Source organism: Mercenaria mercenaria, chromosome 16 (genome assembly GCF_021730395.1).
Source record: "Mercenaria mercenaria strain notata chromosome 16, MADL_Memer_1, whole genome shotgun sequence".
Taxonomy (NCBI): domain Eukaryota; kingdom Metazoa; phylum Mollusca; class Bivalvia; order Venerida; family Veneridae; genus Mercenaria; species Mercenaria mercenaria.
This window is the reverse complement of record NC_069376.1, coordinates 56,642,420-56,655,008: the sequence shown is the minus strand read 5'-3', so window position 1 is coordinate 56,655,008 and position 12,589 is coordinate 56,642,420. Positions and strand designations below refer to the sequence as shown.

The 12,589-nt window shown below is 36.2% G+C and overlaps 1 protein-coding gene across 4 annotated transcripts in view; it reads right to left on the bottom strand.

The window, feature by feature from the left end:
* LOC123539859 (nuclear receptor coactivator 2-like) overlaps positions 1-12,589 on the bottom strand; it is a 136,646-nt gene that overhangs the window by 11,980 nt on the left and 112,077 nt on the right. For all 4 annotated transcript variants that reach the window (XM_053527167.1, XM_053527165.1, XM_053527168.1 and 1 more), the window contains 3 exons: positions 6,697-6,770; positions 1,626-1,778; positions 924-1,217 (listed from right to left, as the gene is read on the bottom strand). In XM_053527167.1, the coding sequence (XP_053383142.1) occupies positions 924-1,217; positions 1,626-1,778; positions 6,697-6,770 (521 nt within the window). The remainder of the gene's footprint in view (positions 1-923; positions 1,218-1,625; positions 1,779-6,696; positions 6,771-12,589) is intronic.

The following is a 12,589-nucleotide window of genomic DNA, read 5'->3' as shown; positions in this document are numbered from 1 at the left end:
GGTCATGATTTGAACAAAGTTTGTAGAGGTCCACTAGGCAATGCTACATGTGAAATATCTAAGCTCTAGGCCTTCTGGTTTATTTTTAGAAATTTTTTGAAGATTTTCCTATGTAAAATCAAGTGACCCCTGGGGCGGGTTTATTTTTAGCAAATTTATGAACATTTCCCTATGCACAATCAAGTAACCCTGGGGGGGTCAAGATTTGAACAAATTTTGTAGAGGTCCACTAGGCAATGCTACATGTCAAATATCTAAGCTCTAGGCTTCTGGTCTTTGAGAAGAAGATTTTTTAAGATTTTCCTATGTAAAATCAAGTGACCCCTGGGGCAGGGTCAATTTTGACCCGGGGGTCATGATTTGAACAAATTTGGTAGAGGTCCACTAGGCAATGCTTCACACCAAATATCTAAGCTCTAGGGCTTCTGGTTTCTAAGAAGAAGATTTTTAAAGTTTTTCCTTTCGGTTGCCATGGCAACCAGAGTTCTGCTTGGAATTCAATTCTTTGAACAATTTTGAAAGGGGGCCACCCAAGGATCATTCCTGTGAAGTTTGGTGTAATTCTGCCCAGTGGTTTTCAAGAAGAAGATTTTTTTAGAAATTGTTGACGGACGACAGACTACGCACGACGCACAACGGACATCAAGCTGTCACAATAGCTCACATTGTCACTTTGTGAAAGGTGAGCTAAAAAGCAATACCGTGTTTTACATTCACAATAAACTCAAAAGCAATTATGAGCCTGAATTTGAACAAAAGAAATAATAAAGTACTTCAAATATGACTATGAGATGTTTTTTTTAAATCAATTTGAATTACCATAAAAAATGTACTCATGTTTGGACAGATCCAGATTTCGGACAATTTGAGTATTTTGCTTGCCTCCATACAAGCTCAAACTACCTGCATTCCACTTTATTTACCTGTGGGGATATTGCCAGACTTGTCTGTCCCTGTCTTATATTCCACTGTTGTTGTTGTTGTTGTTGTTGTGTTTGACTGAAATTTGGAGACAACTGTGGGTTAGGTGGCATCATGGAACCCATGTTAGGACTCTGTGGTGGTTGGCCCTGTAACGTCTGGTACCGAGGCGACATCGGACCAGGTATTTGGTTCCGTTGTAGGGTCACATTTGGTGCCGTCGCACTATTCATGAGCTCTGCAAGATTCTCTGGGAACTGTGGTATAACATTGTTTCCTCCTAAAGATAGATTGTCCTGTAAAACATGACATAAAAGAAATACTTCAGTGCAATATGTGCCTATTCATGAAATACAGTATATCTATTATTAGCATGAAGAACACTTAACTTGCTTCAAACCTACACATTTGGTTCCCTCCGAGACCAGTTTCTTAATATATTAAGCTCTCCACAATGTAAAAAACTTAAACATTATGTACAACAAACAAGTTTCAGTCATCCTTCAAATTCTCGAACTTTTCAAGAACTTTGCAAACTCTGACATAAATACTGAGGGCTGAACAGTGAATATAATTCTGTTGACCTTCCTGCAGCCGCTTTTCCCCTGAATATTGTGGGCTGAACTGTGATCGTGTACTGACAAACCTGTAGCCCCTGTTAATTGAATTTCTGTGTGCTGAACTGTAAATTTATATTGACGTACCTGTGGCCCCCTTTGACCTGAATACTGTGGGCTGAACTGTGAACGCTGCTGTTGTTGCATCAGCAACTTCTGTCTATCTTGTTGTTGCTGTACATGTTTATTACGTTCTCGCATCTGTTTCAACTTCTGTTGCTGAAGTAATGATTGTCGTACCTGCAAAAATTTTTTTTTACAGTTTCTTCATATTCACAGATTTTGATGAAACTTTCTTATGCAATTACAATTTGAATTCCTACAAACTGTTTGACCTCAAGTGTAGAGCTATTCCAAGGTCACAGCCCAAGACTGACTCACTTGTTTACATAGTCAAGTCATTGAAATATTTACATTTTACCAAATACTTCCCACCTGAAAAGATAACCTTAAAAATTGAGCATTTTGGTTATCTTCAAAACTACGCAACATTGATAAATAAAAACAATGTAAACTACATAGAAAACACTACTCTAAATACATTTGTATTAGGTATAAACTGAAGTTTTAGAATTTAAATCGGAATATGAGATAAGGAGGTTGTTTAAACACGCTCACATATTTCAAATATCAATTAAAATCTACAATGATTCATGTCTGCAATATAGTGGTAAGTGATGAACTTTAACACATCATACAATGTAAACTTGTACAACACACACTCTACAATGCATTACACATTTAGTAGTGATCTGAGTAAGATTCTGAACTGGCTTTTTGTTTAACAAATAATCAAGGCCTTCCAGTGGTTTGTTGCCTGTTTTATCAGGAACTGACCATGAGGGCGTTAGCCCGAGTTGTTCAATATCTAAGCATCTGAACAATGAACCATGGTAAATTAGGCAACAAACCACAAGAAGATCTTATTTTCATTCTTACATGGTCATTGAAATATTTTGATGAAAAATTTGATAGGGTTCATTTATCCAAGAGGTAATAAGTTGGATGTCATATCACAAGTCAACTTGACGTCAGAATTAATGTCATAATGCTCTCTTACAGTCCGCACATTATTATTATTTTTTACCAGATTTTTATAGCGCCCTTTTCATCTAAAAATAAATGTTCAAAAGCGCTGTACAACATATCACAGAATGATATGGACACACAGTACAACACACAAAAAAATATATCAATAATAATAGGTATTTAGCCTGAATCACGTTTTACTCTACATTGAAATTGTACTTGATATTTTAAAGAACAAAACAACAGTACAGTGAAACACCGCTCGCTCGAGCATCGATGACTCGAGCACCAGGGCTCGCTCGAGCAATTCATGTGGTCCCGGCCGATTTCCTTCTATTTTCTATGTGGAATTACCATGGCTGGGTCGAGCATCGATAACTCGATCGCTCGAGCATGACACCTGGTCCCTCTGTATTAATTTACTCTTTGTTGCTTACGGCAAACTCGAGCAGAGATGTCAAAATTTTTCACACCTTCGGCGGTCAGAATGTATCGGTTAATCTAAAATTTTCGCACGTCGTGAGAATTGCATGGTCTATTCCCCGGCTATCTTAAATTTTTGTTTGTCGGTATATTTGATCTAATAATGAGATTAATTGTTGATGAAAGGTGGAAGAAAAATTTTATTGATCAAAATTGTTATTAGTTATTACTTTTTTCTGCGGGATCGAGAAGATAATTATGAGATCTTAATATTTTAATCAACAGTTAATTACATGCAAATAAAGGAAATAAGATAGCCTTTTCATAAAATTAAATGATAATTATGAGATCTTCATTTGGAGAAGAAAATTGCGAATTCGATTATAGTATTTCAAAAAAAAAGAAAAAAAAGTGAAATAAAATTTCTTAGCTGTTTCTTCACATGTGCCATAAATAACGTTTGTAATACGTTTAATGAAAATGTCACGAGTGTTTTATCATTACGCCTCACCGTTTCCTCTGCAAATGGTCTTGATGACAATTGGTAAAACAAACTTCAATTTTCTTCGTATGTTGGTCAATGTTCGGGTCGCTCGAACCCATGGATAACTCGAGCATTTTGCTCATCCCCTTGCGAGCTCGAGCGAGCGGTGTTTCACTGTAAATAATTTCCATTGCAAAGTCATACAAGAAATGCGGCAATGCCACGAAACCAGGTTTTCAACACTTTTCTTAAGAATAAACAAGAGTGCCAGAATGTCACAATATACGCCCGTCACAGCAAATTTCTTTACTCTAGCACCTGTATTTGCAGATGTAATTTTAATTTTGTGGTTGTTTAGTAATCTTTGTAATTCTTTTGTTTTTCTAAGTCCACAAAAAAAACTCTTTACCAGGTAGAGATACCTTAAAATACACCTAAAATTAGAAAGTAACAACTATGTTGTACCACAGAAAAGTGGTCTTGGTTTTTCCCTACGGTCAATTATAAAAAAGTTACAATATAAGTTATTTATAGTAACAACTAAGGGAAGTTAATCTTAAAAAAAAAACAAGAGCTGTCCGTAAGACAGCCAAGCTCGACTATTCGAAATATTGTCACAGAAGCAGGAAATTATTACCCAAAATGTTAAATATCAAAAGAGTTTTAAGTTCGAAAGGGGACATAATTTGACCAAAATACATATCAGAGTTATGGGACTTGATGTTATCAACTAGTTTTATAACCCCGAAGAAACATGTTAAGTTTCAATTCAATATCTGCATTAGTTTTGGGGATAGTAACTTGCATGTTAAACTTTAACCAGAATTTTCTAAGTCCAAAAGGGGGCATAATTTGCTCAAAATACATGTTAAGAGTTATGGAACTTGACCCAGTGAGGTTGGTAATTGACCTTGAAAAAGAATAAATAAGTTTCAAAGCTATATGCCTTTTGGTAATAGCTGTATGTACTTGCACGCAAAACTTTAACCAGGATTTTCTAAGTCCAAAAAGGGGCATAATTTGCCCAAAATACATGTCAGAGTTATGGGACTTGGTGCTATCAACTAGTTTTATAACCCCGAAGACACATGTGAAGTTTCAATTTAATATCTGTAGTGGTTTTGGAGATAGTTACTTGCATGTAAAACTTTAACTAGAATTTTCTAAGTCCAAAAGGGGGTATAATTTGCCCAAAATACGTGTCAGAGTTATGGGACTTGACCCAGTGAGGTAGGTAATTAACCTAGAAAAAGAAAAAATAAGTTTCAAATCTATATGCCTTTTAGTAATAGCTGTATGTACTTGCACGCAAAACTTTAACCAGAATTTTCTAAGTCCAAAAGGGGGCATAATTTGGCCAAAATACATGTCAGAGTTATGGGGCTTGACCCAGTGAGGTAGGTAATTGATCTAGAAAAAGAAAAAATAAGTTTCAAATCTATATGCCTTTTAGTAATAGCTGTATGTACTTGCACGCAAAACTTTAACCAGAATTTTCTAGGTCCAAAAGGGGGCATAATTTGGCAAAAATGAAGGTCAGAGTTATGGGACTTGGTGCTATCAACTAGTTTTATAACCCCGAAGACACATGTGAAGTTTCAATTCAATATCTGCATTAGTTTTGGAGATAGTAACTTGCATGTTAAACTTTAACCAGAATTTTCTAAGTCCAAAAGGGGGCATAATTTGCTCAAAATACATGTCAGAGTTATGGGACTTGACCCAGTGAGGTAGGTAATTGATCTAGAAAAAGAAAAAATAAGTTTCAAATCTATATGCCTTTTAGTAATAGCTGTATGTACTTGCACGCAAAACTTTAACCAGAATTTTCTAAGTCCAAAAGAGGGCATAATTTGGCCAAAATGAAGGTCAGAGTTATGGGACTTGGTGCTATCAACTAGTTTTATAATCCTGAAGACACATGTGAAGTTTCAATTCAATATCTGCATTAGTTTTGGAGATAGTTAACTTGCATGTAAAACTTTAACCAAAATTTTCTAAGTCCAAAAGGGGGCATAATTTGCTCAGAATACATGTCAGAGTTATGGGACTTGACCCAGAGAGGTAGGTAATTGACCTAGAAAAAGAATAAATAAGATTCAAAGCTATATGCCTTTAAATGATAGCTGTATGTACTTGCATGCAAAAACTTAACCAAGGTGTGACGCCGACGCCGACGCCAGGGTGAGTAGAATAGCTAGACTATTCTTCGAATAGTCGAGCTAAAAATACAAAAAAAAAAATTTGTAAGTCCACACAGAAATCCTTACCAGGTAGAGATTGGTCAAAATACACCTCAAAATTGGATGTAACATGCATGTTGTACTACACAAAAGTGGTCTCGATTTTTCCCTATGTCTAGTAATGAAAAAGTTACAATATAAGCTATTTATAGTAACAACAAAGGGAAGTAATTCTAAAGAAGGGAACTGCGCAAGACACTTCGTCTCATGATGGTGTATAATTGTGCCAAGTTACATCAAAATCCCTCTATGCATGAAGAAGATATGCTCCGGACAAAGTTTTCATTCTTGTATCCTTTGACCTCTAAGTGTGATCTTGACCTTAGACCTAGGACCTGGTTCTTGTGCATGACACTCGGTCTCATGATGGTGAACAATTGTGCCAACTTTCATCAAAATCCCTCCATGCATATAGAAGATATGCTAACCCTAACCCTTACCCTATTTTTAGTAACAGTGACCTTGACCTTGACCCCAGAAACCCCGAAATCAATCCCAGCCTTTGTCTTGATATAAGCTACATACATACCAAGTTTTATTCAAATATCTTTACCAAAACAAAAGTTATTGACCAGAAACCCTTTTTCTATTTTAAGTAACAGTGACCTTGACCTTGAGCCCAGAAACCCCAAAATCAATCCCAGCCTGTCTTGATATAAGCTACATACATACCAAGTTTTATTCAAATATCTTTACCGAAACAAAAGTTATTGACCGGAAACACCAGTTTGACGCCACGGTCGCCGCCCACCCACCCAACCAACATCTACCCCAATCTAATAATTAACTTGTTACTAACAGCTTGTTGCCAGTGCAAGGTCAGTTTCAATAGACCCTGAAGAAAAAGTGTGTTTTTAATGATCATCAAACACTGTATATTGCAGAATATACAGATCTTGACTTTTTTCTTTGTATAATTGGCAATTAAATCCAACCATATTAGAATGATAATTATGTTGTACTGTACATGTAGACATACCTGCATGGCAGTAGAGTTTGGGTTGGAGTTGGCAAACATCGGCCTCTGTTGTTGTGTTGGCGATTGTAAGGCACCTGAAATAAATAGATTAGTTCCGTTTGTTTTGTCCGGCTTTTATGATATGCAGTTAAACTTCAAGGTCATATGAGAACATTTAAGCTTCTAATAGTGGAGGTAGACAAGATGCACCTAAGACACACACAGGCACCCGGTAAAACCACAAACCCATGTAAGCATTTTATGTTACAATTTTAGATCATCTGCTTTTCAGCTTCTGATGGTGGGGGTAGATCCAATATGCCCCTCTCCCATGCAAGGGCACCTAACCATCAACCTTTTGTAAGCCAGCTGCGTATCTTCCTCATATGAACAAACTGTAAGCCCAAGTAAGATGTCTGACCCAACAAAAGTGACAGGCAAGTGATTTGAAGCCAGCAACCTTACCAACTTGGCCACAGAGACCCATAAATTAGGCATCAGTACTGGTCTGTCATGGTTACTTAATGTTCCAAATAGATTTTATTACTTGTATGGTCTACAGAAGTAATGAACAATTTTTTGCCAATATCAGCAAGATTGAAACAATTTTATCAGCAGATATTGATTTTAGTAATGTTTAACAAACAATCAATCACAGAATAAGTGTTTAAACAAGAGGACCATGATGGTCCTGAATCGCTCACCTATCCCCATATGACCCAGTGTTGAACCGAGTATGACGTCGTTATTTCTATTATTTGACATAGTGACCTAGTTTTTGAGCATATGTGACCTAAATATCATCAAGATAAACAAGAGGACCATGATGGTCCTGAATCGCTCACCTGTCCCAACATGACCCAGTTTTGAACTGAGTATGACGTGTTTTTTTTCTATTATTTGACATAGTGACCTAGTTTTTGAGCTCATGTGACCCAGTTTTGAACCTGACCTAGATATCATCAAGATGAACATTCAGACCAACTTTCATACAGATCCCATAAAAAATATGGCCTCTAGAGAGGTCACAAGGCTTTTTCATTATTTGACCTACTGACCTAGTTATTGACGGCACGTGACCCAGTTTCAAATTTGACCTAGATATCATCAAGATGAACATTCTGACCAATTTTCATGAAGATCCATTCAAAAGTATGGCCTCTAAGAGAGGTCACAAGCTTTTTCTATTTTTAGACCTAATGACCTAGTTTTTGATCGCAGCTGACCCAGTTTCGAAATTATTCTAGATATCATCAAGATGAACATTCAGACCAACTTTCATACAGATCCCATGAAAAATATGGCCTCTAGAGAGGTCACAAGGTTTTTCTATTATTTGACCTACTGACCTAGTTTTTGAAGGCACATGACCCAGTTTCAAACTTGAACTAGATATCATCAACGTGAACATTCTGACCAATTTTCATGAAGATCTTGTGAAAAATATGGCCTCTAGAGAGGTCACAAGGTTTTTCTATTTTTAGACCTACTGACCTAGTTTTTAACCACAGTTGACCCAGTTTCGAACTTGGCCTAGATATCATCAAGATGAACATTCAGACCAACCTTCATATAGTTCCCATGAAAAATATGGCTACTAGAGAGGTCACAAGGTTTTTTTATTATTTGACCTACTGACCTAGTTATTGATGGCACGTGACCCAGTTTCAAACTTGACCTAGATATCATCAAGGTGAACATTCTGACCAATTTTCATGAAGATCCATTCAAAAGTATGACCTCTAGAGAGGTCACAAGGTTTTTCTATTTTTAGACCTAATGACCTAGTTTTTGACCGCAGCTGACCCAGTTTCAAACTTCACCTAGATATCATCAAGATGAACATTCAGACCAACTTTCATACAGATCCCATGAAAAATATGGCCTCTAGAGAGGTCACAAGGTTTTTCTATTATTTGACCTACTGACCTAGTTTTTGAAGGCACATGACCCAGTTTCGAACTTGACCTAGATATCATCAAGGTGAACATTCTGACCAATTTTCATGAAGATCTTTTGAAAAATATGGCCTCTAGAGCGGTCACAAGGTTTTTCTATTTTTAGACCTACTGACCTAGTTTTTGACCGCACGTGACCCAGTTTCGAACTTGACCTAGATATCATCAAGATGAACATTCTGACCAATTTTCATGAAGATCTTTTGAAAAATATGGCCTCTAGAGCGGTCACAAGGTTTTTCTATTTTTAGACCTACTGACCTAGTTTTTGACCGCACGTGACCCAGTTTCGAACTTGACCTAGATATCATCAAGATGAACATTCTGACCAACTTTCATAAAGATTCCATGAAAAATGTGACCTCTAGAGTGGTCACAAGCAAAAGTTTACGCACGGACGCACGAACGGACGGACGACGGACGCTGCGCGATCACAAAAGCTCACACTGTCACTTTGTGACATGTGAGCTAAAAAATTCTGACCAATTTTTATGAAGATCCAATGAAAGATATGACTTCTAGAGAGGTCACAAGGTTTTTCTATTATTTGACCTAATGACCTAGTTTTTGAAGGCACGTGACCCACTTTTAAACTTGACCTAGATATCATCAAGGTGAACATTCTCACCAATTTTCATGAAGATCTCGTGAAAAATATGGCCTCTAGAGAGGTCACAAGGTTTTTCTATTTTTCGACCTACTGACATAGTTTTTGACCGCACATGACCCAGTTACGAACTTGACCTAGATATCATCAAGCTGAACATTCTCATAAATTTTCATGAAGATCCATTGAGAAAGATGGCCTCTAGAGACATCAAAAGGTTTACTATTTTTAGACCTATTGACCTAGTTTTTGACCGCACGTGACCCAGTTTCAAACTTGACCTAGATATCATCAAGGTGAACATTCTGACCAATTTTCATGAAGATCTCTTGAAAAATATGGCCTCAAACAAGGTCACAAGGTTTTTCTATTTTTAGATCTACTGACCTAGTTATTGACCGCACGTGACCCAGTTTCGAACCTGACCTAGATATCATCAAGGTGAACATTCTGACCAATTTTCATAAAGATCCCATGAAAAATATGGCCTCTAGAGAGGTCACAAAATTTTTTATATTTTCAGATCTACTGACCTAGTTTTTGACCCCACGTGACCCAGTTTCGAACTGGACCTAGATATCATCAAGATGAACATTCTGACCAATTTTCATTAAGATCCATTGAGAAATATGGCCTCTAGAGAGATCACAAGGTTTTTCTATTTTTAGACTTACTGACCTAGTTTTTGACCCCACGTGACCCAGTTTCGAACTAACTTGACCTAGATATCATCAAGGTGAACATTCTGACCAACTTTCATTAAGATCCATTGAGAAATATGGCCTCTAGAGAGGTCACAAGGTTTTTCTATTTTTAGACCTACTGGCCTAGTTTTTGACCCCACTTGACCCAGTTTCGAACTCGACCTAGATATCATCAAGGTGAACATTCTGACCAATTTTCATGAAGATCTCATAAAAAATATGGCCTCTAGAGAGGTCACAAGGTTTTTCTATTTTTAGATCTACTGACCTAGTTTTTAACCACAAGTGACCAAGTTTCGAACCTGACCTAGATATCATCAAGATGAACATTCTGACCAATTTTCATGAAGATCCATTGAGAAATATGGCCTCTAGAGAGGTCACAAGGTTTTTCTATTTTTAGACCTTCTGACCTAGTTTTTGACCCCACGTGACCCAGTTTCGAACTTGACCTAGATATCATCAAGGTGAACATTCTGACCAATTTTCATGCAGATCTCATGAAAAATATGGCCTCTAGAGAGGTCACAAGGTTTTTCTATTTTTAGATCTACTGACCTAGTTTTTGACCGCACGTGACCCAGTTTCGAGCCTGCCCTAGATATCATCAAGATGAACATTCTGACCAATTTTCATAAAGTTCCCATGAAAAATGTGACCTCTAGAGTGGTCACAAGCAAAAAGTTTACGCACGGACGACGGACGCCACACGATCACAAAAGCTCACCTAGTCACTTTTTGACAGGTGAGCTAATAAAAGGATAACTAGATATATGTTCATTTAAAACAGGACCCTGTCACTGTACATAGTTTCATGATTCTAGATGAAATACTTTTTAAGATAATGAAACACAAACTTTTTAGCACTTAACGTGTATTTTTTACTACATCAAGGGGATAAACTCAGCTTTTAAAGGGTCAAGGTTGATAATAATAATAACTAGAACTGTCACAGGAGTGACTCATACCCCCACCATACGGTCTTGTCACAGAAGAATGGCAACCATAAGAAATCTTAAAAATACTTTGGAGTACTTCATCCTGGGCTTCCACATGTAAGTAATACTAGTATAATACTAGCATAGTAATACTAGTAAATATATTAAATCTCTAATATTAGAGATACACTAAAAGTGAATACAAAAAAGTGTCTTACCGACCAATGTTACCACAGAAAAATGTATTTACTTTTTACATAGGACTTATAATAAAAAAGTTAGAAAAATACCTAAAATATTGAAAATCTAAAAATAGGATTTCTAAAAATAGACTAATTCCTGGAATTTAAGGGAAAGAAACTCAGTACAAAAGTTAAAAAAGGTTACTTCCCTTTGGCTTTAAGCCAATCAGAATGAGATATAGTGAAAATACATCAAAATTAACCTTAAATTCTAGGTAAAAGGGGACACAATTCAAGAAAAATTAGTGTCAGAGTTATGCACCTTGTGTCACATGATGTGGGTGATGAGGTGGAACATCTATTTTAAGTCTGAATCAAATCCATTCAGTAGTAACTGAGATATAGTGAAAATACATCAAAATTAACCTAAAATTCTAAGTAAAAAGGGGCATAATTCATGAAAAATTGGTGTCAGAGTTATGCACCTTGTGTCACATGATGTGGGTGATGAGGTGGAACATCTGTTTTAAGTTTGAATAAAATCCATTTTGTAATAATTGAGATATAGTGAAAATACATCAAAATCAACCTTAAATTTAAAGTAAAAGGGGACATAAGTCATAAAAAAATTATGTCAGAGTTAAGCACCTTATGTTGTATCATCTGGGTGATGAGGTGGAACAACTATTTTAAGGATGACTACCCGTAATAGGCCTCAATTTCACCAAAAGCGTACATACAACTTCATAATGTAAGCTTTGAAAATGTCAAACGATAGAAATAAGGTGCATATTGACAACTTATATAGTAACAGAAGTTCTAAAAAAATTTCTTTAGATTACCTCCCTTGATAATTTTGGTTTTTCATGAGTTATCTCCCCTGAAAACTAGAAAAAAATAATTTTATCCTTTTCCCTACAGGGAATTTCAGATTTCTTTTTGATATTTGTATCAGAATCATATAATGCAGCTTTCTACCGAAAAAAATTCTCGAAACTCAAGCTCAGATTCTCGTAATTAAAGAAATTATATATTTCCCATAGGCATCAATGTTAAGTTCAATACCGATTATCTCCCCAAAAAATGATAAAATTCGAAAAATCTCTCGGTGAAACGTTTTTAATTTTGAATGTCTTTAAAGTGACCAAATTTCATTTAAATAGTACCATCCAGTTACAAGATATGAAATATGGCTATTACACCATGTTATCCTTAAGTTTTAATCAAATCCATTTAGTAATAACTGAGATATAGTGAAAATACAACAAAATTAACCTTACATTCTAAGTAAAAGGGGACATAATTCATGAAAACTTGGTGTCGGAGTTATGCACCTTGTGTCACATGATGTGGGCACATGATGTGGGTGATGAGGTGGAGCATCTATTTTAAGTTTTAATCAAATCCATTCAGTAGTAACTGAGATATAGTGAAAATACATCAAAATCAACCTTAAATTCTAAGTAAAAAGGGGCATAATTCATAAAAAAATGGTGTCAGAGTTATGCACCTTGTGTCACATGAT